At 40.0% G+C, this 24,032-nt stretch overlaps 2 protein-coding genes across 10 annotated transcripts; both read right to left on the bottom strand.

Moving 5' to 3' along the window:
* Positions 1-200: 200 nt before the first annotated feature.
* On the bottom strand, positions 201-19,962 carry LOC120718580 (probable N-acetyltransferase camello). 5 transcript variants are annotated; one of them, XM_040007158.1, is made up of 3 exons: positions 19,935-19,962; positions 17,576-17,648; positions 201-1,955 (listed from the first exon to the last, which is right to left on the bottom strand). In XM_040007158.1, exon 3 carries the CDS (start codon positions 1,942-1,944, stop codon positions 1,273-1,275), a length of 672 nt encoding a protein of 223 aa, XP_039863092.1. In that variant the 5' UTR covers positions 1,945-1,955; positions 17,576-17,648; positions 19,935-19,962; the 3' UTR covers positions 201-1,272. The 5 variants fall into 5 exon arrangements, with proteins under 5 accessions (XP_039863092.1, XP_039863067.1, XP_039863078.1 ...); XM_040007133.1 differs by lacking the exons at positions 17,576-17,648; positions 19,935-19,962 and adding an exon at positions 7,500-9,213; XM_040007144.1 differs by lacking the exons at positions 17,576-17,648; positions 19,935-19,962 and adding an exon at positions 8,013-9,211.
* On the bottom strand, positions 10,693-19,972 carry LOC120718624 (N-acetyltransferase 8-like). Of its 5 annotated transcripts, none has more exons than XM_040007228.1 (3): positions 19,935-19,972; positions 17,576-17,648; positions 10,693-13,130 (listed from the first exon to the last, which is right to left on the bottom strand). In XM_040007228.1, exon 3 carries the CDS (start codon positions 13,117-13,119, stop codon positions 12,448-12,450), a length of 672 nt encoding a protein of 223 aa, XP_039863162.1. In that variant the 5' UTR covers positions 13,120-13,130; positions 17,576-17,648; positions 19,935-19,972; the 3' UTR covers positions 10,693-12,447. The 5 variants fall into 5 exon arrangements, with proteins under 5 accessions (XP_039863162.1, XP_039863135.1, XP_039863152.1 ...); XM_040007201.1 differs by having other exon boundaries at positions 10,693-13,587; positions 19,935-19,969; XM_040007218.1 differs by lacking the exon at positions 19,935-19,972 and adding an exon at positions 13,506-13,587 and having other exon boundaries at positions 17,576-18,418.
* Positions 19,973-24,032: the final 4,060 nt, after the last annotated feature.

Genomic DNA, 24,032 nt, shown 5'->3' with positions numbered 1-24,032 from the left:
CTCAAAATGCATATTTTGCTTCACTGAGAGGGGAATTAGTTTTCAGTACAGCATGGGAAAACACAAAAAACAATGGGAGGAGTCCTTGTGGTCTTTTGCTAACTGCAGGAGATACTATGTTTTTCCTTTCTGGTCTGAAAAATGACAAATAGAATTTGTCATAGAATTTTTAAAATGTTGGAAGTTGTAATGAACACCAGCTACAGCAGTCAGTGAGTTTCAAACTGCTACCATTACCCATGAAAAGTTGTGCACTAGGTCATCTGTTATTGTTTCATATTCTGCATCACAGTCTATCACAACATATTCTAGATGTAAAACTTGTGTTCACAAAGCATATTAGAAAATGTACTGTATTTACTTCCCAGCACTGTTGTTGGTGCACACATATTTTAAACTCCTAATACTTTCTGGTATAAAAGGAAGTAAATACAGTACAATATCAGTAAATACTGATTTTCATCAAAAGAGCTTCAGTGTTACTTAGATCAATAGTGTCCTCTGCTGTTCACATTCACATCTACAGTACAGACTGGGGCACAACATACTGGATTTAGATTTGTGATTTAATTTTCAACATTATCAGTCTTAATAATCATGTCTTCATTTCATAAGCAAATATCTCAGTTATTCTGATTACATCAAGGAAAAAAGGTGTAAAACAATGGAAGAGTTTAATGAGAATTTTAAGTCCACTCTGATGCATATAAATTCTCTACGTTTACCTTTTAAAAGTTAATGGTTTTATTATTAATATTATTACGACATGTATCTTTGTATCATGTGCTTACAATATGTTGTGTGTACTGTATCTCAGTTATGACATTTTAAAACATTTCTTTCTTTCTTTTTTAAATGAATACAGCTGAAAGTGGTCAGTACATCTGATTACATTAAATTATTCTAATCGTCACTGAAAAGTACACAATGCAAGGATTAACTGTTAAATCTTGGTTCACAGGACTGGAGCTGCTAATTGGGCCTATGTTGTTAACAGACAATTTTTGGGGGGCTTAAGGTGTAGTCAGAGAATATGTAAAGTACTCTATAAAGAGGAAACAAGGTTTTAGTAACAACATCTTGCTCCTTACTTTCAGATCTGTTCATAGTGCTTTGTCCTAAAGTATATAACAGATTGGGCATTTTTTTCCAAAGTTACACCTGAACAACGTTTTGATTACAGTCAAGTTTAACCATTGCCAAATATTAAACCACTGTTAAAGAGGAGCAAAGCGTGAAAACAACACATTGCTAATGAGTGTTATTTTTGATTTACAAGTATTTTTCCATCCTTATAATAGTGACCCTGGCCAGTGAAATGATCCAGGGAGCTGCCAGTCCTTTGACATTAGACAGGACACGGTTAAACCCCACTTTGCTGTACAGAACCACAGCTGCCATTTGGGTGGAGGTAGTCTGCAACACCACCTTGGAGAAGCCCCGTTCTTTACAGAAGTCAATCGCGGTCTGAGTCAACCTAAAGCCGAGGCCCATCCGTCTATACTGTGGGAAAATGATCATTCTGAACATTTCCCCATACTTTTCTGTCCCACTGTGTTTAGCTACCACAGCCACCATACCAACAACCTGGGCTCTCGCTCCAGCCTCAGCCTCAGCCACCCAGAAACAGTCATCAGGTCTGCTGAGGAAATTCCCAGGGATGTCCTGCATGTCGTTGCGAAGTCTCACCCTGACGACGGTGGCATATACTTCATGACAGCAGTAGTAGATGAGACCTACCCAAGCTGCTGGGAACAGCACAGCCCCAAACACAGAGCCAAGGAGATAACCAACAACACACAGAGTCGGGGTGATGGTGAGGTAAAGGGGACTGGTCATGGCGTTATAGAAACATGGACGGATATGCTCCAAGATGCCAGTACTGAAGAGGGTGAGCACTGTGTCCTTGTCTGCAGGACGGTACCGACGGATCACCAGCTGCATGACGAAAGTAACTACAAGGAAAATCATAAAACAGTGAGAAATGCTGTTGTTATTTACACTACATTACTAAGCATGACCCTTAAGGAAAATTATTTTTTTACTTAGTTTCCTTTTTTGTAATTTAATTTGATTTTATTAAGTCTGCTTATGTGTAGCACTGTTTATGGTTGTGTTTAATACAACATTTAGCTGCCACGGGGCGATCTGCGCTAACTTGCTGACGGAGATTTGCCGCGTTAATGCGGTTATGGCATTAACGTCATTTCGACGAGATCAACACTGACTGGGTTAAATAGCTCTCTATTAGGTTTTTGTGCTTGGCATGACTTTCAGATTCAGTTATTTATGTTACGATCTTAAAATTGAATCAATGTATTGTAAAAACAACACCCAACAGCCACTTTATTACAGGTGATACAACTGCTTGTTGACATACATTTTTAGCCAATCACATGGCAGTGACTCAAAACTATTTGGCAAGTAAACATGCTCACAATATGCTGCTGATTTTCAAACCAAGCATCAGAATGGGGAAGAAAGGTAATGTGAGTGACTTTGAACATGGCAAGGTTGTTGGTGCAGAAACTACTGATCGACAGGGTCTTCCTGTACAGCCATCTCCAAGGTTTACATAGGGTGGTCTGAAAAAGAGAAAAGATCTAAGGAGTGCCAGTTCTCGGGATGAAAATGGTTTGTTGACGGGAAAAGGCAGAGGAAAATGGCCAGACAGCTTTCAGCAGATAGGATAGAAACAATAATTCAAATAACCACTTGTTACAACGAAGTTATATAGACGAGCATTTTTAAACATACTCGGCTATGAACAGAATGCTGAGACTACAGCGTCAGCAAAATTGGACAACACAATACTAGAAAAATGTTGCCTGGTCTAATTAATGTGTTTTCTTGCCACACTTTGGGCCCTTAGCACTGGCTGAGCATCTTTTAAATGTCACAGCCTACCTGAGTATCATTGCTGACTCTTCAGTAGCTGGGCCCACGTTCTCATTTTAGGTTTGACAGCGTTTTAGTAGGTAAAGGTGAATGCTTGGACATTAATTGAGGTGCGGTTTGGGGAAGGCCTCAAAGAGGACTGGTGATGGCTCCCGGGCCTGGCAGATCCCCGTGTACTAAATAGGAGTGAATAAGTTAAAGAATTGAGAACAAGGAGGGAGGGAGGATGGGGCACGTGAACGAGAATGAACAGTTTGCAGAACTGGGGGGAACCTATATAGATGACAACTGGAAGGAGCGTGTTTGGAGGCGTGGTCCCGCTCCTGAAATTCCAATACATAATCTCCAATACTTGGGTACCGGTAATATTTATCACCACAGTGTACCAGTGCATCCTTTGATGGCAGCTTTCAAGCACAATGTCATAAAACTCAAATAATCTCAAAGTGGTTAACAGTGAGTTCACTGTACTGAAATTGCCTCCACACTCACTGGGTCTCAATCCAACAGAGCACCTTTGGGATGTGGAAAGTTACATCCTAGATGTGCAGCTAACAAATCTGCATCAGAACTCTGTGATGCTATCATGTCAACGTGGACCAAAATCTCTTGAGAATATTTCCCACACCTCCTTGAATCTATGCCATGATGAATTAAGGCAGTTCTGAATGCAAATGCCAAGCTGACCAAGTATTAGCAAGATGTACCTAATAAAGTGGCTGGTGAATGTAATCTGCAGATTGGTTCGTATAGTGAAGATGAGCAGTAGTTTCAGTTTTCAACTAAATAGCTGAAAGTCAGGTGTACCTAGGGCTGTGCGATATGAACAAAATCTCATATCCCAATATAAGAATTCTGTCATCCCGATAACAATATAAATCACAAAAATGTAACATTTTCTGTAAATTATGTGACTCTCGGGCAGCTCAACTTGCGGGAAGTGTTTCCAGCTGCGCGTTATGTACCTGGAGTCGAGTGTTTTAACCGATGCATGAAACTATACATTTTTAGACATAAGTTGTAATGGCTGCCGTTTTCTTTGTGAGTATTTATTACACGGCGTGCTGCGGGGAAAAGCCTGTTCTAACGTTTGAGTCTAAGGTTTTTTTGTTTTTTTTTGCACCTGACGGCTCTTTTTTACTTCTCATCCGTATATAATCTGCTCTTTCACGTGATTCAGTTTATTTTGAAAAGTCTCAACAGGATATTGAGCTTTATTGTGAAAGGTTTATGTGGAACATAAACAAGCGGACACGGGATGGTGTTACCGTCGTTGTTGCTAACCACAACGCATAAAACAGGCGCTTGTCCGTCAGTAGTGTGGTTATATAAAATATAAGAGAAAGAGAGAAAGAAGAAATTAATATAGCCACTACAGTGACCATCAAAAGGATGAAAAAATATTGCCGTAAACAGTTTATTTTGCGACACCACGAAACAAACGATAGCATAAAATGAAACGATAGACGTTTTTATATCATCATCTGATACATATATCGTTATATTGAACAGCCCTAGGTGTACCTGCTCAAAAATGTTAATTTTTCCTTTTAACAAGACAACAACGTAACAATCTGATACATCTCCATCTTTGCCTTGATTTAAAATACTTCTCCACCACAGAACGTGCTCGTTATTTTACAGTCTTTGCACTTTTAAATGCACGTGGCACGCCATAAGGATGAGTAACGTGATAGTTTAATGGTATGTCATTACGTCATGGATATAATGGTATCAAATGTGTCTAAATGCCAGAAAACCCGTTACACAGTGTCTGTACACATGATCACACTCACGTTATACTCAACTCATTCAGTAGTGATGTGCGATACCACTGATTTCCTTTCCGATCCGATACCAAGTAATATTCAGGGTGGTATCGACGATACTGATCCGATACAGATACTTTGTACAAAAACTTATTTTATTTATTGTATCTCAAATTATAGCATCATAATGATTACAGGACATCAGAGTACTTGTTTCCAACAATGACGGCAGCTGCTTAGTTTTAATATTACTCTTATTTCTCTTTCTGGGTCGCAAAAAAACTTTTAACATATTTTCAGGTGAGAATGTAGCCGTGCAAACTTCAAATATCTGAGCCGATCGACCAAGGGCGTAGATTTGGCATGGACGGAGGGGACATGTCCCCACCAATATCCAGCGATTATTGAATTGTCCCCACCAATAATTTGATGTCTTCGAGTAAAGAAAAACAAACCCAATAGTAAGAGAAAAACGATCTGTCAGCGTCTCATTCAGCGAGCGGTGCAGAAAGAGTTAAATTACGTTCTCTACTGGAGTCCTACCTCATGTGACAAATATGGCCAATGTGATTGGCTGAGCCTTTCAGGGAGCTCTGTTTAGTTTCAGCAGCGGCAAACCTGCGCTGCGAGGAGGATGGCAGCAAAACGGAAGAACCTGGAAATAAGAAATTGTTTTTCAAAGAAGCCTGTAAGTCACTTAAAGTCAAGTTCACTCATATAATGTGTCCGTCACAATAACGTTACAGGCTATGCTAGGACATACATCCCTACACTCCCGATTTTTCCGGGGAATCCCGAATTTCAGTGCCCCTCCCGAAAATCTCCCAGGGCGACCATTCTCCCCAATTTCTCCCGATTTTCCACCCGGACAACAAAACTGAAAACCATATCCCAGACTGGCCCAGCCAATTCCAGTTTCCAACAATGGCCACTATTACTGCAGCTACTTAGTTTTAATATTACTCTTATTACTCTTTCTGGGTCGCAAAATAAACTTTTAACACATTTTCAGGCGAGAATGTAGCTGTGTAAACGTCAAATAACTTAAACATGTTATTGTTTGGCCTTTTTCAGTGCTTTAGTTGTGTTTTATTTGTTGGTGAGTTTGGCTGAGATTAAAGTTATTAGATTAAATTAGATTAAATAAAATCCCTCGGGATGATTCCTCCGGGTTCTCACACAGCTGAATAAACTGCTGTGTGAAAACAGCAGTTTATTCGACCATCTACGCCAGCGTCCGGTTATATTTTAGACAGCAAGGAGCAGACGGCAGGTGACGTAATTCTGAAGGCTAGACCGTCCAATTTCACAGTCGCTCATTTCCGGTCTACCCGGCTTTCAGAGGACCCGGCCCACCCGGATCCTCAGGTGGACGCAGCCTCTGAATTTGGACACCCCCCGGCCTGTTTACGGTCGGACAATAATAACGGTGACATTTAACTTATTTTATCCGATAAATAAACACTGTAAAATTCAAGTTTTTTGTATATACATGTACATGTATACCTCCCCCCAGCCCCTTTGAATGTCTCCCTAATTCTGAGGTCTCAAGGTTGGCAAGTAGGTGCTAGGCTTGGCCCACATCAGTCTAAAATTGTATGTAACCATGAATAATGTGATGCCATGTCCACCAGGAGAGACTGGACAGTATAGATGTAAAACAAATATGCCAGCAGTTCATTTCAGCTAACGAGAGGAGCAGGCATGTGTTTGTTGTGTGGGGCATGTCCATGTCTGTTGCTGTAACAGTAGTTCATGTTTAGAATAAAACATCCCAGCTCACTGATCTGATAGAGGGCAATAGTGCCTAAAATGTTGCATAATGTTGCTGAGAGATCTTTTACTTTGTGGTAATCTTAGACGAGTAGTTTTATGGACAAAACCCACCAGGTCATTCAGTGTTCCCCTAGTGCTAATGTGTCAGAGATGTTAGTGTACTATAACTGAAGTAATGTTGTTAAGTCCTTAAAGTCATATTCTTTTATTGTCATGACTGTATTTGAAGCTATTTTTATATGATACCTGATTTATATGGAATATGACTGAAGTAAACTAAAGTCTAAAATACTTAGTCATTTGTTTAATAGTAATTTAACATTATATAATTCACATATAAAACTGTGAATTGTAATTTTAAATGGTTTAAAAGCATGTAGAATAGCATATGTAGGCAAGTATATTTCTCCTTTTATCAAGAAGCAAAAACAAAAAGGAAAAAATAAGAAACAGGGCAGGGTTCAGTGGTTGAATAATCCGTCCCCACCAATGCCACAATCAAATCTACACCCTTGCGATCGACACATCGTTTCCAAACCCCCGCGGTCTTTCGCTACTTGGGTTAAACATGATATATAAGTCACTTAGATAACTTAAAAATGTTATTGTTTGGCTTTTTCAGTGTTTTATTTGTTCGTGAGTAAATCAGTTTGGCTGAGATTAAAGTTATTAGATTAAATAAAATTTAACTTAATTTATTAATCCCTCAGGAGGGTTCCTCGGGGTTTTCACACAGCTGAATAAACGTCAAACAGAAAACTGATTAAACAGAAGTGTGAGACGGTCGAGAGTTTACGCCAGCGTCCGGTTATATTTTAGATAGCAAGGAGCAGACGGCAGTTTCACTCCACCGAGGGAGCTCGTGCCGTATACCCGTCTTTCTTTAGACCGCGAAGGCCCGGGTCCTCGGGTGGAAGCAGCCTCTGAATTTAGACACCCCCGCTGTATCCGGACATTTAACGTATTTTATCCGATAAATAAACACTGTAAAATGTATTTATCCCCACCCCCAACAGCCTTTTTGAATGTCTCCCTAGTGTGGCCACAACACCTCACCTTTTTTCCACATGTATTGCAAACCACGTCTCAGTTTTTGTGGAGGTAAAATAGGTTCGCACATGACTCCAATTACGCTCAGTCATTTTTGTGAGTGTGCACGCCAAGGGCCTGCGAGACAGACAGCCTATTTCGCAAATGACTATGAAAGGTGGAAGAGGAAGTAGTTCCTTTGAATGTAGACAATCCGAATGTTATAGTTTCTTTCCACTGTGTTCCTGTTAATGATAAACTAAAAATTTACCCTAAATTACTAAAATATCGATATTTTAATGTGAGAATCGATTCTAGAACATAAATGATTGGTATCGGAGGAATCGATATTTCAGGATCGATCCGCACATCACTATCATTCAGCAACAGCACAGGCCTGTTCGTGCACCACCAACAGCTCTCTAACAGACCTTATCCAACTTAATAAAAAAAAACGAAACAAGAAACGATTATATGAGTTGCTGTGTAACACATTTGTCTGCTAGTCATATTACAATCGCACAATTACCTCTGCCTTACGTTAGTGAACTTGCACAGGTTGATCCTTCATGAGAAGAGTTCACACGAAACAATGAAGAAGCGCAGCAACACCGTGAATCAGCTCAACTTCTAGACTGGTTAATAAAACACAAAAGCTTGACTCTCAAAGCCCATGTAATACTTCGATGGGATGCTTCGGTTAAAAGTACAGCTGTAAAAGTGTTAAACATCCTCTACTGTTACACAAAAATGTTACACAAAGTCAACCATGCAGAAAGTTTTCCTAATCCACGCCATTATCCTGCAGAAATCACAACCTTCCAACAACCTGCGGGACCGAAAAACGAAGGCAACGCGGAAGTGTCAAAAATCGCGGAAATTATGGTTCAGCGGGAGTAGCGCGTTTGCAGTCTGTTTGGGGGCTGGCCAGTCTATCTGCAGAGAGCATGTGAACGCTGGCGACAGTGTGAACAACTCGCAATCAATATTTCTGTGAGTTACCATCAACAAACTGAAATACAGCTCATGGCTTCTTCCTCTTCGTCTTTCTGTTTAACGGCGGTTGGCAACCAACGTAAAGGAGGGGCTCATGTCATCTCAGTCCTAATTTATACTTATGTAGTGAGCTGCATGTAGTCCACTGTTAACGTAGTTGCCAGTGTTGTATATTAAAAAGAAAGATAATCTGCTAAAAAGGGATTTGCACTTATGCCATTTCTTGTGTAACAAAGATTCTTCTGTTATCTGTGGGAAGAATAAAACATCAAAGAAACATGCCTTTGTCTTCATACTCACAAGTAATGCAATCAGCTGATTTCAGTACAGCTTTTGAGAGAAGTCAGACTCATGGGCTCCATGTCTACCTGTTCATGTTTCGACAGTAGTATCATGTGGAGATCGCTTTACAGTCTCTTCGGGCTGGTTTTCATATTTGCTTTGTGTTGTCAACTTTGTGTTCATAAACACTGCAAAAGGGTTTCTATATGTGTCCTCATTTGAATAAGGATTTATGTTGGTGTGTGGGACTGTAACCTTAGGTTTATAATGTTATCTGGTAATTATGTGACAGTGCATTTCAGGCCATTTTATGGAGTAACAGGAAAGTAATGTAAAAAATAGTGTACCAAACTACTTTCTTTGGCAGGTGATTAATTTAAGAAAAGTAATACATGTCTAATACATTACCTGTACGGTCTACAGACATTGTACACTACTTTTCATGATTAACAACCCCAAAAGTGGTTATGATGTGCAAACATTTTTAATGTAGGTGAGGAAAAAATTCTGTAAACAAAGAATGCTTTCAAAAATAGAAGTGTCAATCATTTATTTTCATCAATCAACAAAATGCAGTGAATGAACAAAAGAGAAATCTAAATCAAATCAATATTTGGTGTGACCACCTTTTGCCTTTAAAACAGCATCAGTTCTTCTGGGCACACTTGCATACAGGAACTCGGCTGATAGGTTGCTCCAAACATTTTGGAGAACTAACCACAGATCTTCTGTGGATGTATCCTTCCTCACATCCTTCTGTCTCTTCATGTAATCCCAGACACACTAAATGTTGTTGTGATCAAGGCTTTGTGGGGGCCATACCATCACTTCCAGTACTTCTTGTTCTTCTTTACACTGAAGATAGTTCTTAATGACTTTGGCTTTATGTTTGGGGTTGTCGTCCTGCTGCAGAATACATTTGGGGCCAATAAACAATCATTTATATTTCTGAAAGCATTCTTTGTTTACAGCATTTTTTCACACCTGCCTAAAACTTTTGCAGAGTATATATATATATATATATATATATATATATATATATACACAGCTCCAGCTCAGTCAGATTAGATGGACAGCATTTGTGAACAGCAGTTTTCAGGTCCTTGTCCTGCTGGAAGATGAACCTCCGCCCCAGTCTCAAGTCTTTTGCAGACTCCAAGAGGTTTTCTTCCTAGATTGCCCTGTATTTGGCTCCATCCATCTTCCCATCAACTCTGACCAGCTTCCCTGTCCCTGCTGAAGAGAAGCACCCCCAGAACATGATGCTGCCACCACCATATTTGAGAGTGGGGATGGTGTGTTCAGAGTGATGTGCAGTGTTAGTTTTCCGCCACACATAGCGCTTTGCATTTTGGCCAAAAAGTTCCATTATGGTCTCATCTGACCAGAGCACCACATGTTTGCTGTGTCCTCCACATGGCTTGTGGCAAACTGCAAACGGGACTTCTTATGGTTTTCTGTTAACAATGGCTTTCTTCTTGCCACTCTTCCATGAAGGCCAACTTTGTGCAGTGCACGCTTCCGTTTCTGAATGATCGCTTGAACAGTGCTCCGTGGGATGTTCAAGGCTTGGGAAATCTTTTTGTAGCCTAAGCCTGCTATATTAAATTTCTCAATAACTTTATCCCTGACCTGTCTGGTGTGTTCTGTGGACTTCATGGTGTTGTTGCTCCCAATATTCTCTTAGACAACCTCTGAGGCCATCACAGAGCAGCTGTATTTGTACTGACATTAGATTACACACAGGTGCACTCTGTTTAGTCATTAGCACTCATCAGGCAACGTCTATGGGCAACTGACTGCACTCAGACCAAAGGGGGCTGAATAATTACGCACACCCCACTTTGCAGTTATTTATTTGTAAAAAATGTTTGGAATCATGTATGGTTTTCGTTCCACTTCTCACGTGTACACCACTTTGTATTGGTCTTTCACGTGGAATTCCAATAAAATTGATTCATGTTTGTGGCTGTAATGTGACAAAATGTGAGAAAGTTCAAGGGGGCCGAATACTTTTGCAAGCCACTGTACACATTGACATAGACGGCTTCCTTATTTAACCTCCCTCTGAGGTTTGCAATCTGGGTGTCAATTTAGACTCCACTCTTTCATTCCGTGCTTATGTCAAATCTGTCACCTAAGCAGCTTTTTTCCACCTAATGAACATCTCTTGAATTCGGGCATCACTCACTGACTCTATAGCAGAGACTCATCCATGCATTTGTCACCACCAAGCTGGACTACTGAAATGCAGTCCTGTTTGGGATTTCCACTAAAGCCCTGGATAGCCTCCAGTATGTCCAGAAGGCTTTTAACAGTCTGGAAGGCTTCTAACAGGCACTAAGCTCTGGGAACATATTACCCACACCCTCATTAATCTCCACTGGCTTCCGGTCAAGTCACACATTACTTACGAGATTCTTCTTCTCACTTACAAAACCCTCAATGCCCTGGCACCTCAATATGTCTCTGACCTCCTGGAACCATACACACAGTCTCGGATGCTACGGTCCTCATCCATGGGACTTCTCAGACCTCATCTCTTCAACAAAACCTTCAACCTCTAGCTTTTTAGCTAAACATCCTTGGGTTTTTTTGAAAGGCGCTATACAAATCAAAGTTATTATTAATGGACTTTCGCAGGAGATACTATTATTTTCCTTTCTATTGTGACAAATGACAAATCAAATCACATTTTAAAATGTTGGAAGTTTTAATGCACAACATCTACAGCAGTCAGTGAGTTTCAAACGATTTTGATTACCCATGAACTGCCGTGCACTAGCTCATTTGTTATTGTTTCACATGCTGCATCATAGCCAATCACAACATATTCTAGATGTAAAACTTGAGTTTAAACGGCATATTAGCAAATGTACTGTATTTACTTTCCAGCACTGTTTATGGTGCAGTTATATTTTAAACATCTAATACTTCCTTCTAGAAAAGGAAGTGAATGCTGTATAATATCAGAAATAAATTATTTTCATCAAAGGAGCTTCAGTGTTATTCAGGTCAGTAGCGCCCTCTGCTGTTCACATCCATATCCACAGTATAGATTTGGGTACAACATACTGAATTTAAAAATCAAATCTTCATTTCATAAGCAAATTAAAATCCTTGTTATTAAGATTTTTACATACTTTGTATCATGTGCTTACAATATGTTGTGTGTACTGTATTTTAAAATGTTTCTCCAAATATTGGTAATTAATAGAAAAACATTTAGACATTATACATTGGACGTTATCTCTCGCATAATAAGAATTATGAATTTTCAAACACTATTTGTTACAACTACTAACGCCTGTGGGCGTATACGGAGATTTTGAAACGTATTTTTTTCACTTTCTTTTTTTTTTTAAATAAAAATAATTTATTAATTAAAACAGTTAAAAGTGGTCAGTACAACTGATTATGTGAAATCATCACTGAAAAGTACACATTGTAAGGATTACCTGTTAGTGAATCATGGTGTAGTAGGAGGAAACCAGAAAGTTTTTAGTAACAACATCTTGTTCCTTACATTCATATCTGTTCATAGAGTCCTACAGTGTACATCAAATTTGGCATTTTTTCACACCTAAACCAGAGGGTTTTGGTTACAGTCAGGTTTAACCATTGCCAAATATTAAACCACTGTTAAAGAGGAGCCAAGCATGAAAACAACACATTGCTAATGAGTGTTATTTTACGTTTACAAGTATTTTTCCATCCTTATAATAGTGACCCTAGCCAGTGAAATGATCCAATGAGCTGCCTGTCCTTTGATATTAGACTGGACACGGTTAAACCCCACTTTGCTGTACAGGGCCACAGCTGCCATTTGGGTGGAGCTAGTCTCCAACACCACCTTGGAGAAGCCCCGTTCTTTACAGAAGCCAACCGCAGTCTGAGTCAACCTTAAGCCGAGGCCCATCCGTCTATACTGTGGGGAAATGATCATTCTGAACATTTCCCCATACTTTTCTGTCCCACTGTGTTTAGCTACCACAGCCACCATACCAACAACCTGGGCTCTCGCTCCAGCCTCAGCCTCAGCCACCCAGAAACAGTCATCAGGTCTGCTGAGGAAGTTCCCAGGGATGTCCTGCATGTCGGTGCGAAGTTTATACCTGACGTAGTATGCATATACTTCATGACAGCAGTAGTAGATGAGACCTACCCAAGCTGCTGGGAACAGTACAGCCCCAAACACAGAGCCAAGGAGATAACCAACAACACACAGAGTCGGGGTGATGGTGAGGTAAAGGGGACTGGTCATGGCGTTATAGAAACATGGACGAATATGCTCCAAGGTGCCAGTACTGAAGAGGGTGAGCACTGTGTCCTTGTCTGCAGGACGGTACCGACGGATCACCAGCTGCATGACAAAAGTAACTACAAGGAAAATCATAAAACAGTGAGAAATGCTGTTGTTATTTACACTACATTACTAAGCATGAACCTTAAGGAAAATTATTTTTAATGTTTTTTACTTAGTTTCCTTTTTTGTAATTTAATTTGATTTTATTAAGTCTGCTTATGTGTAGCACTGTTTATGGTTGTGTTTAATATAACATTTAGCTACCATAAACAAGGAATTTCCAGATCCTATCACCTCTCTTGTATTATACAAATTATCTTGAGGTAATTGTTGCTGGTTAAAAAACAAAAAAGTGACTATAGTGACTATATGAGTTGCTGTGTAATAAATTTGTCTGCTAGCCAGATTACAATCGCACAATTACCTCTGCTTTACGTTAGTGAACTTACACAGGTTGATCCTTCACGGAGAAGAGCACACACGAAACAATGAAGAAGCGCAGCAACACCGTGAATCAGCTCAACTCCTAGACTGGTTAATAAAACACAAAAGCAGCACAAAGGCTTGACTCTCACAGCCCATGTAATACTTCGATGGGATGATTCGGTTCAAAGTACAGCTGTAAAAGTGTTAAACATCATCTACTGTTACACTAACTGTTACACTATACTGGTTAATAAAACACAGCTTGACTCCTACAGCACTTATAATACTTAGATGAGGTGATGAGGTATAGGCTCAAAGTCCAGCTGTAAAAGCAAGCAGCAGCAGCCAGAGCGGATATATTACATCATATCTTAAGGCAGACCTTCCCAAAGTCTGGGGCCCGCCCCCTAGGAGGGGAGGGGGGGGCGCGCTATGAAAAGGAAGAAGAAAAAAAACAAACCAAAGCTTGGACACTGCTAGCACGGGGCGCCTCCACAAACGCAAATCAGGAGATGAAGCATAGCTGAATATGTTTCCAAACCAACTTCATTCTAAGCCAAAGACTAGAAAATATGGTGAAGCATATCTTCCCTTTGGTTTCACCTGCACAAGTGCCAAGGTAGGTCTCCCCTGCAGAATTGGTCTTTCCTTCGTCAGGAGCAGCGCTGGGCTCTTCAAATCAAACAGTATCCCACATTCTTGATTTTTAGTTCACAAACACTTGTTGTAATGACTAACTACTCCTGACATTTTGGAGATGTTAGCTCTTTATACAGTAAAGTTACAGCGGGATACAAATAACATCAGGCTGATCCTGCCACGATTTCTTCCCCCTGTACAAATCACGGACAAACAGCATCCAACAGTTGTTTATGTTTTTGAACCCATTTTGCAGAGGGATTGAAAAATTTATTGATAGCAATGTTGAATATTATTACACAGGAAAAAAACAACTACATGTAAAATAATTACACCGTGACGCCTCTGCCTTTGTAAATGGAGGGACAGTAACTGCGTGTAAAACCTGAAGATTGTCAGATTAACAGTATTTTGTCTCTGTCTCCCATTCTGCAATTCATCTCATGTAAACAATAACGTGGCGCACAGCGTGACGTGAAAAAAGGCACATACCTTTGACGTTGCGTGATGAACTCTGTATTCCTCGTCCACACGTAAACGAAAAAAGGGAGTTTTAAGGAGTGATTCCAAACGCCGTTTACGTGTGGACGAAACAGCTGCGTTTTCAAAAAATACCCGTGTAGGTGCGGACGTAGCTTAAAAGAGTTAGTAGTTTATTTCCTTACTACCTGCAATTTATTGCATATTACTTGTATTTGCTTAATTGTTTACTAAATGTTTGAGGTGTGAAATAAACGGCAATGGAGAAAAATATGGGTGTGTGTGGTTGGAGGATATGTTCGTGCGTGCGTGTGCGCGCGCGAGGGGGGCGCGAACATTTTTCTTGTAAAACAAAGGGGGGCGCAGCAAAAAAAAAGTTTGGGAACCACTGTCTTAAGGACCTTGTAGTACCATATCACCCTATTAGAGCACTTCGCTCTCGCACTGCAGGCTTACTTGTTGTTCCTAGAGTATTTAGAAGTCGAATGGGAGGCAGAGCCTTCAGTTTTCAGGCCCCTCTTCTGTGGAACCAGCTTCCAGTTTGGATTCGGGAGACAGACACTATCTCTACTTTTAAGATTAGGCTTAAAACTTTCCTTTTTGCTAAAGCATATAGTTAGGACTGGACCAGGTGACCCTGAATCCTCCCTTAGTTATGCTGCAATAGACGTAGGCTGCCGGGGATTCCCATGATGCATTGAGTTTTTCCTTTCCAGTCACCTTTCTCACTCACTATGTGTTAATAGACCTCTCTGCATTGAATCATGTCTGTTATTAATCTCTGTCTCTCTTCCACAGCATGTCTTTATCCTGTCTTCCTTCTCTCACCCCAACCGGTTGCAGCAGATGGCCCCGGCCCTCCCTGAGCCTGGTTCTGGGTTTCTTCCTGTTAAAAGGGAGTTTTTCCTTCCCACTGTCGCCAAAGTGCTTGCTCATAGGGGGTCATATGATTGTTGGATTTTTCTCTGTATCTACTGTACAATATAAATCTGCTGTTGTGATTTGGCACTATATAAATAAAATTGAATTGATTTGAATATACAGCAGGTAACAAAAACAGAGACTTGCAGGCTCCATTTCTACCTGTTCATGTTTCTACAGTAGAATCATGCAGAGATCGCTTTAAAGTCTCTTTGGGTTGGTTTTTGTATTTGCTTTTTGTTCATATGTAAATTAATAGAGGGGTATAGAGGGTGTTGGTGTGTAGGACTGTAGTCTGAGTTGAAAACTGATGAGTTTTGGGAGAAAGCATGACATCAGTTTTTTGGGGGGTTGAAGTTTGGAAGAGTTTTATATATTGTATAACTAGCTTTTGAAAAGGGGGCACGTAGCAGGCTGAATAACAACAACTCACATTCGTCAATAATCTAGTATGGAATCGCATCATACTATAAATAAAAAGAAACATTCTTTTTTCTCCGCATTGTAAAGTTATCATGTCGTGACAGTAGAATTGGTCAGTTTCAATATTATTACGGGACCAACATTATTACGTGTATGATGATGCTTGAAATACACCACACAGAGATATGAGGAACAACAGCAGGGTTGGCTCCATGGCCTTTCTCTGTTTCTAATATAAACAGTATCAGTGTCTCATCTTTGGCTTCCTGCTGCACATCTTAGCATCCTTCCATTAATACAATCAAACAAGCAGAAGTAATGTCTGAACTACAATACTTCTTGAATTAACAACCGAGGGATTTCCCTAATTCTGGGTAAATATATTATGTTAGTGATAAAAACAAACTTATAAGAAAACTAGTGCAATGAAACCAAAATCACGGTGAGGTTATGATCTACACTGCAGTCAGACACTAGGGGGCAATAGAGAGGGGTTTTTGTTTTGGTTTGTTTTTGCTGTCATTGCTGTCGTAGGGCAAACGTGGGGCAAATATGTTGGTATGGGACACATTGCTCATAGGATTTTAGCAAGTGGAGGAAATATTTAATTTAAATCAACCTTCCAAGGTTCCTTGTTAAATAAACACAGTGACCATAAAAAGGTGAAGTTCAGTAGCTATAAAACTGTTATTTCAGTTTATGGTTTGTGTAGTCATCCTTTAGATTACAGACTGACTGTGAGGTTACATCTTAACTATTTTTGGCTGTTTTAACATGAATGTTTTCTTCTTTTTGAACTTTGCTTTTTGACTGTTATTTGTCAAGCTGACTGACCTTCCATGTACAACCACTAAATTGAATTACTTAAATTTGTTGGATACTTTGATTTTATGCCGTCTTGGGTCCACTTTTTGTTCACCACTGATAAAATCCAAATTAAATTAATAATTTGTTCAGATTTTATTTATTATAAGGAACTGTATTTTCAGAACTGAATTTTTCAGGTTACAGCCTTTACTGCTTTATTTATAATTTTGGTTTAACATAACATAGAAAAGACTTTAAGGGGAAAAAACTCTAAATAGAATTGCTTTTAAAAATCATATTAGACATTTTTGCATTTAATTTCTGTTTTACAAAAGACTTTTATGGATTTTTTTTTTTTTTTTACAAGTTTACCTTATTCAAAATTTTATGTCACTCAGTGGTCTGTCGCCATGACAGTATTTTGTCTTTGCATGAGACTGTTAGTTATTTCTGGACTGGTTTATTTAGGTTTATTTCCTGAGTGTGTTATTTCGTTATGCTTCTGAGTTTGCTTAGTTCTCTGGTCCTTGTTTAGTTTAGGCAGTTCTTATTTTGTCCACGTGTCTCTCTGTCTGTCTGTCTGTCTCTCTCTCTCTGCGTGTTAGTGATTTCCTGTTTAATTGTAACAATCACTTGTCTTTTGCATTGTGTTCATTTTTGCGTCCCCTGTCTCGTTAGTCAGACTCAGATGTGGATCCTCTGGCTGTCTAGCTAAGTTCTTATTAAGGTAATATGACAGCATAGTTTAAAAATAATCTTATTTTAATGTCACAAATGTTCTTCAATAAGCTGGTTGTTGTCGTGCACTGATATTAACACTCACGGTATGGCTGAAGGCTGCTTCTCCTGTCACTTCTTTATCCCAAGACGTTGATTCTGTTCATCTGGATGTAGCGCTTTAAGCGGGAGAAACATTTCATCACTCATCCAAGTCATTTCTTTAATCTCAGCTGACTGCAGGTTTCCCCAACCTAAAGAGTACATTTGCACAATGACTAAATCTACCCCACTGAATGAACAATGGGTTGTGAGGCCAGTTCCTTGATGATTAATATGCCAATTGTCATGACGACTGATCAACAACCACTGATCATGACCACTGATCAAAGACCATTGATCAATGGCCATGAGTACAATTCAAAGAGTTGGGAAATGGCTGCAATCACAGCATTGTAAGATGGCACCCTTAGGCCCCTTCCGCGATTCAGAGATGGCCTTTCCCTTTTCACGTAAATGGCCTCCTTGACTCCTCGCTCAAACCAGCGTTCCTTACCTGTCCAGGATGTTTACATCCTCATCATTGAAAGAGTGTCCACCTGGCCTGTTGAAGGAAATAGAGTGTGAAGTCCTGGCCCGACTAGTCAGGTCTTCTGTGTTGTGCCAGCTGCTATACCAGAGTTTGCCCAATGTATAAATCATGACAATCCTCCTTGCACTTAACAGCGTGCACTATATTACTCTGTTTGTGTCAGGGGACCCGATCGTTGGGGTGGATCAATTTTTGGCCCACGGTGTTTAGAAAAAATGTGTCTCAACTGTTCCAATACTTCTGACACATAAGGGATCAGGCAGCAGTTGTCCTTCTCTCCTAGATCGGCTATTATTTTTATTCTCCCAGGGCACTCCGGCTTCCTCCCACAGTCCAAAGACTTGCAGTTACTGGCAGGGCTGGACTGGGACAAAAAATCGGCCCGGGCATTTTGACTAGAGACCGGCCCACCAGGTATTAAAGCCATAGAGCCTTTGAATGAAAACAAACACTGTTGTAACAGTGATGTACACTGTCTTGTTGGTATATGCATGATTTCTATACATTTTACTTCAGATAAAAACTTTGGTTGTAAGATTCAGATAATTATTTAATAAAAGTGAGATATTTTAAATGAGAAGAAGAAAGAAAAGTATTTCTTTGTGCCCCCCTTTCCCTGTTAATGCCCTACCTGGCCCCCTGGCAAAACTTTGCTAGATCCGCCCCTGCAGTTACCAGTTGTCAGCTACAAAGGATCCTGGTGTTATTTGTCTCTCAGAAACAGTTCATAACTTCCCTTCAACTCATTCATGTCACCTAAAAGGTAAACCTGTTTCTCCATCACCTGTTCAGCTCTGATGTTTCAGTAAGGACATCTCCTGGTTTCATCTTCATGTTTTCCTCTCACCACATATCCAAACCGATATCATGACCAGCAGCTTGAAAACTAGAAATTAATATTAAATAAATTCTAACAACAGCTGATCAAGCTTAAACGTGCTGCTGTTGTTTAGCGCGACATCTGCTGGTTTTCTGTTTCTGGCGCAAAGTGGGAGATAAGCAAACAAGAGAGAAAAACTGATCAGCTGATCATTGATCAGTTTCATGATTGAAGTAGCAACAAGAGGGGGAGAGAATGAGAGAAGAAGCAGCAGCTGTGCGGCGTAAACACAGAATAACTCCAGCTTTGTGTCTTTTCCATTGTAGCTGAAGTACAGGACAAACTGTGTTCCTTCTCAGCTCAATACGAAACGCGTAATATTTTCTCTGAATACAGGATGATTCCATTTTTTACGGGACTGTTGGCAACTCTACTAACCTTATGAATAAAATAAAGTTCACTATCAGTAACATCAAAGCACCCACCCAGCTATATAGAAACACCGTCATGCTAGCTAGTGCGCAGTACGAATTATTGTAACTGACTGTAAAAAGTCAGCACAACGAAAATAAACTCCACCTAAACTTGGTTTATATCTGACCCAGATAGACTGCAGGTCATAACTTCTTACCTGAAGTTCAGTACACCTGATACTCGGCCCGGCGGCCGCATCAGGTCTCTCCTCCTCCTGCCTCCACTTTCCCTCATTCACCTGTTGCCTCTGTGGAAGCTCCACCATAGCCACCACCAAACAACTGAGTTATTTTTACACATCGACCAGCATCTGGCCAATCCAACACCTTTTATTGTTTGTGCTGTTACAAAAAACAAACAAACAAACAAAAAACATCGCCCCATAAAAATGAAAAATCACCATCGGCCCACCGGTCAAATGCCCGGTATGCCCGTTGGCCATTCCAGCTATGGCTGCTGGGGTTAGGTCAACTGAAAACACTAAATTGCCCATGGGAGTGAATGTGAGTGTGATTGGTTGTCTGTGTGTTAGCCCTGCGACAGACTGGCGACCTGTCCAGAGTGTACCCTTCCTCTCACCCTAAGACAGCTGGCACAGGCTCCAGTGCTCCCGCGACTCTGAAAGGAGAAGTGGATGGATGGATTTATTTATTCATTCCACATAAAATGTAAAAAACAAATTATAAAACACAAAAAACAACTATTTACAATTCAACTTTTAACTATTTCAACTTTCAACTTTTTCCTTTTAAACAAATTTAAAGTGAAGAACACAAAACACTGCAAACCAAACTGAAATTATTCTAGATTTTGCTTCTTTTCTTGGTGTCACTTATTTTCTTGACTATACCTTTCTAACGTGTCAATGTTGACTCTTGTTGTTGCCCCTGGCTCTCTTTCTCTCTCTTCCTCCTGCACTGTTCATGTGCTACTGCTGCTGTGAGTGTAACTACCACCCCTTCCCCCTCTGCTCAGCGCAAACATAAGGCACAAACACATATTGGCCAATCACAAGCGACATGAAGTTAAAAAAAAAGAAAGAGAGAGGGTGAGAGAAAGAAAAAAAACACATGGCTCCCAATAAGGAGCCGGCTTCCGTTATTCACTTCAAGGAGCCGGCTCTACCCATATGGAAAAGATATATATAAATCCTATAAAGTTTGTATCTGTCTTGTGTGAAACTTGTATGAAAAGCATACAAGACTGAAAACAGATATAAGATCCCTTGAAAAGTTATATAAATGAAACTTGTATGTTTTGGACACTTACTAAAACAATATATGAAAGTAATGAGAAAGTGGCCACTTTCATGAGTAAATCATGTAAGCCTTATATGATTTACTCATGAACAATGTTCCCTCTTATTTTTCACGTGTCTGAGTGAACACACAAACTCCCTGAGCGGTCCCTTGGACCACTGTGAGCGACATCAGACATGTGCACTGTGGTCACGCCGGCATCGAATCCATCCAAGTTATATGGTTTATTAAAATAATCAAATTACAGCGTTTACATTTATGCTAGACTACTTTTAATTAACTGCTTTAGCCCATTTACAATGAAAATGTAAAAAAACCCATCTTGCTCATGACCTGTGTAGTATGTTAGCTCTATTGGAAGTAAAAATAACTTGAACTCCAATTTTGAAAACACAATTTTTTTATTTTTTTATTTATTTTTTTTTATAAAGCTCTGACTTGTATTATGAGTCTGTGGTCTGGGAGAGAGTCCTGCAACTCTCTGTCTCCAAAATACAGTATATAATGACCAATGCTGGGCAATTAATCATATAGTTACTTCTTCAAAAAAGTAACAGAGTTTGGCAAACAAAGTTTTTTGCAGCTATTTTTTTTTAAATGCAGCCAAGGCATTTTTAAATAAACATTTCAAACTATTTATAGAACAATCAGCTGTTCTGCATCAAATCTGATGCCACACAAATTATTTGTGCCACTCCAAAAAATAATTCCTGTCCACTATGAGATAAAGGAGAACAACAACCTGATACCTGCAGGCCTGACAGAGCAGATGTATCACTGTCACATAAGGACGCTGTTATAGCCTGTCAACGACGTTGATTGGCTGCGCATATACGCATTATTGGCTGGACTATGGGATAAGGTGGCATCGTTCCCAAATGGGAGCAGCCAGTCACTTACTGACTAACACTGCAAAACAGAATTGTTAAAGTATTAATTTTAATTTCAATTCAGGTTGGATTTTTTTTGTGCGCAGAGACTGTGCCAGCAGTGCGCAATTGCGCACGTGCGCAGCTTAGAGGGAACATTGCTGCAGCTGGGGCGCCAAAATACGACCGTATAATTACAGAAAATAACTCCCGCATAAAAATACGGTTATTTCCAGTAATGAAAATACAATTAGTTGCGCTAATTTGACATGGGATCTCGCCTTTTTCAAATACCGCTAAACATTAAATTAGGAACATGTTAATGTCATTAAACAACGAAATCATCTATAAATAGGAAAAAAAAACATCTTAAAAAACGGTAATATTCCGGCAGCTGGGGCGCCAAAATACGACCGTAAAATAACAGAAAATAACTGTCCTATAAAAATACGGTCATTTTCAGTAATGAAAATAGAGTTTGTTGCGCTAATTTGACATGGGATTCTGCCTTTTCCAAGTGCTTTTAAATTAGGAACAGTACACAACTGTAAAATACACAGTAAAATAATTTGACATTACTATTTTTTGGAACAGTGTAACAAAGCCCTCTTTTCCATTTCTTCCATGTACAAATTGGCCACAATGGGCGAAACTGGGGAACCCATGGCACACCCATGTTTCTGCCTGTAGTACTGACCCTTGTATGTGAAATAGGTGGAATTAAGACACAGTTCCAAAAGCAAATACAACCGGTCGGTGCTGTGGTTCTGCTACTGAAGTTGGGCTCATCCTGTAATCTCTTACGGACTACCTCCAATGCTTCAGTGACTAGAACACAAGTGAAGAGTCATTGTAACATTGTACAAAACCATTGTTTCATCTGCCCCCATAATAACATCTCTCACCTTCTCAACAAAATCCAAGGTCTTCTGGACGTGATGTTCAGAGCTGCCTACCAGCGGGTTGAGGATCAAAGCCAGAAACTTTGAGACGTTATAGGCGACTGAGTTGATAGTACAGACAATTGGTCTTAAAGGTACACCCTGTTTATGTATCTTTGTAGATTCCCCTGGGCATAGCCTGTGGTATGAGGTCCAGTCAATAACATTGTCTTGTTCTAACTGCTTCAGGCAATCTATCACCCTCTTCCTGTAACCACTTTCTAGGTTTTGTTTCAGGGGGTCATAAGTATTTTTGTCACTGAGCAGTGACACAGTTTTTCTCATGATGGTCTTTCTGGTTTAGCAAAACCATGCAGAAACTCTTGTCTGCTGGAAGGATGATAATGTTCTTGTGATTGCTATGTGATGTGAGTGCCTTCCTCCCCTCCATGTTGATGTTGGATGCTGGGGGCTTTACATTGGTGAAACAGGTCGAAGCTTTCGTCTGTAGTTGCTCTGCTTCCACGTCTGCAGTTTTGCTGTTACAAATGGCTTCTGTTTCTGTGGCTGTGTTCCACTAGTGGAATTTGTCTCGGCGTCACAGAAATTCACGGTTCGGTTCAGTTCGATACTTTGGTGTCACGGTTTGATATTTTTTCGATACAAAAGAATGTTCATGCCTTTTTAATTTGTCATTTATTAAAATTATAAATATATATTTTAACTCAAAAGTACAGTTTTTAAATTTAATGTTACTGAAACAACAAAATAATAATAAAAGAAAATAAATCTATCTGATCGAGAAATCACTCATCTTTGGAAAAGAGAGTTTATTACAGAGAAATGTCTCTTTCCAAAATAAAAGCTATACTATACGCTTCTTCTGGGCTATATTCTCAGCAGCATATTAAACATATCAGGTCCCCATAAGGAGAATCATGTGCTAACGGCTGTCTAAATGACTCGGGTAAAGTTTGTAGCATGCGTGCTTGTTGTTTTTGTCTGCTTCCACTTGTCTTTGCACTAGGATGATGTCGGCGTAAATGTGCAGTCATATTCGTTGTGTTCCCACTAGTGCTGTCAGCGTTAATCTCGTAAAAATGACATTAACGCCACAACACGGCAAATCTCAGAGTTACTGCGGATCGCCCGTGCGTGGGGCTGGACAGCGTCAACAAGTTAACGAACAAACTGCGCTAATAATAATGGATTGGATTTATATAGTGCTTTTCAAGGCACCCAAAGCGCTTTACAATGTCACTATTCATTCACTCTCACATTCACACACTGGTGGAGGCAAGCTACGGTTGTAGCCACAGCTGCCCTGGGGCAGACTGACAGAAGCGAGGCTGCCATATCGTGCCATCGGCCCCTCTGGCCATCACCAGTAGGGTAAAGTGTCTTGCCCAAGGACACAACGACCAGGACAGAGAGCCCGGGGATCGAACCGGCGACCTTCCGGTTACAGATACGCTTCCCAACTGAGCATATTTCATTCATCTGTCTATAACTTAAAGTTATTCCTATCATGATGCATCCTTGTCTAGACTACATGAATGCTGCAAACACTAAGTTATGCCAGCGTCGAGAAGAGCCGAGCCAGTTGCGTAAAGTGGCCTTCATGTGTGTAAATACTTTATGTGAAAGTAATTGACTCTTAAGTGTCTT

Source organism: Simochromis diagramma, unplaced genomic scaffold, assembly GCF_900408965.1.
Source record: "Simochromis diagramma unplaced genomic scaffold, fSimDia1.1 OVJJ01000320.1, whole genome shotgun sequence".
Taxonomy (NCBI): domain Eukaryota; kingdom Metazoa; phylum Chordata; class Actinopteri; order Cichliformes; family Cichlidae; genus Simochromis; species Simochromis diagramma.
Note: the sequence above shows the minus strand (reverse complement) of the source record. Positions and strands in the feature narration are given on the sequence as shown.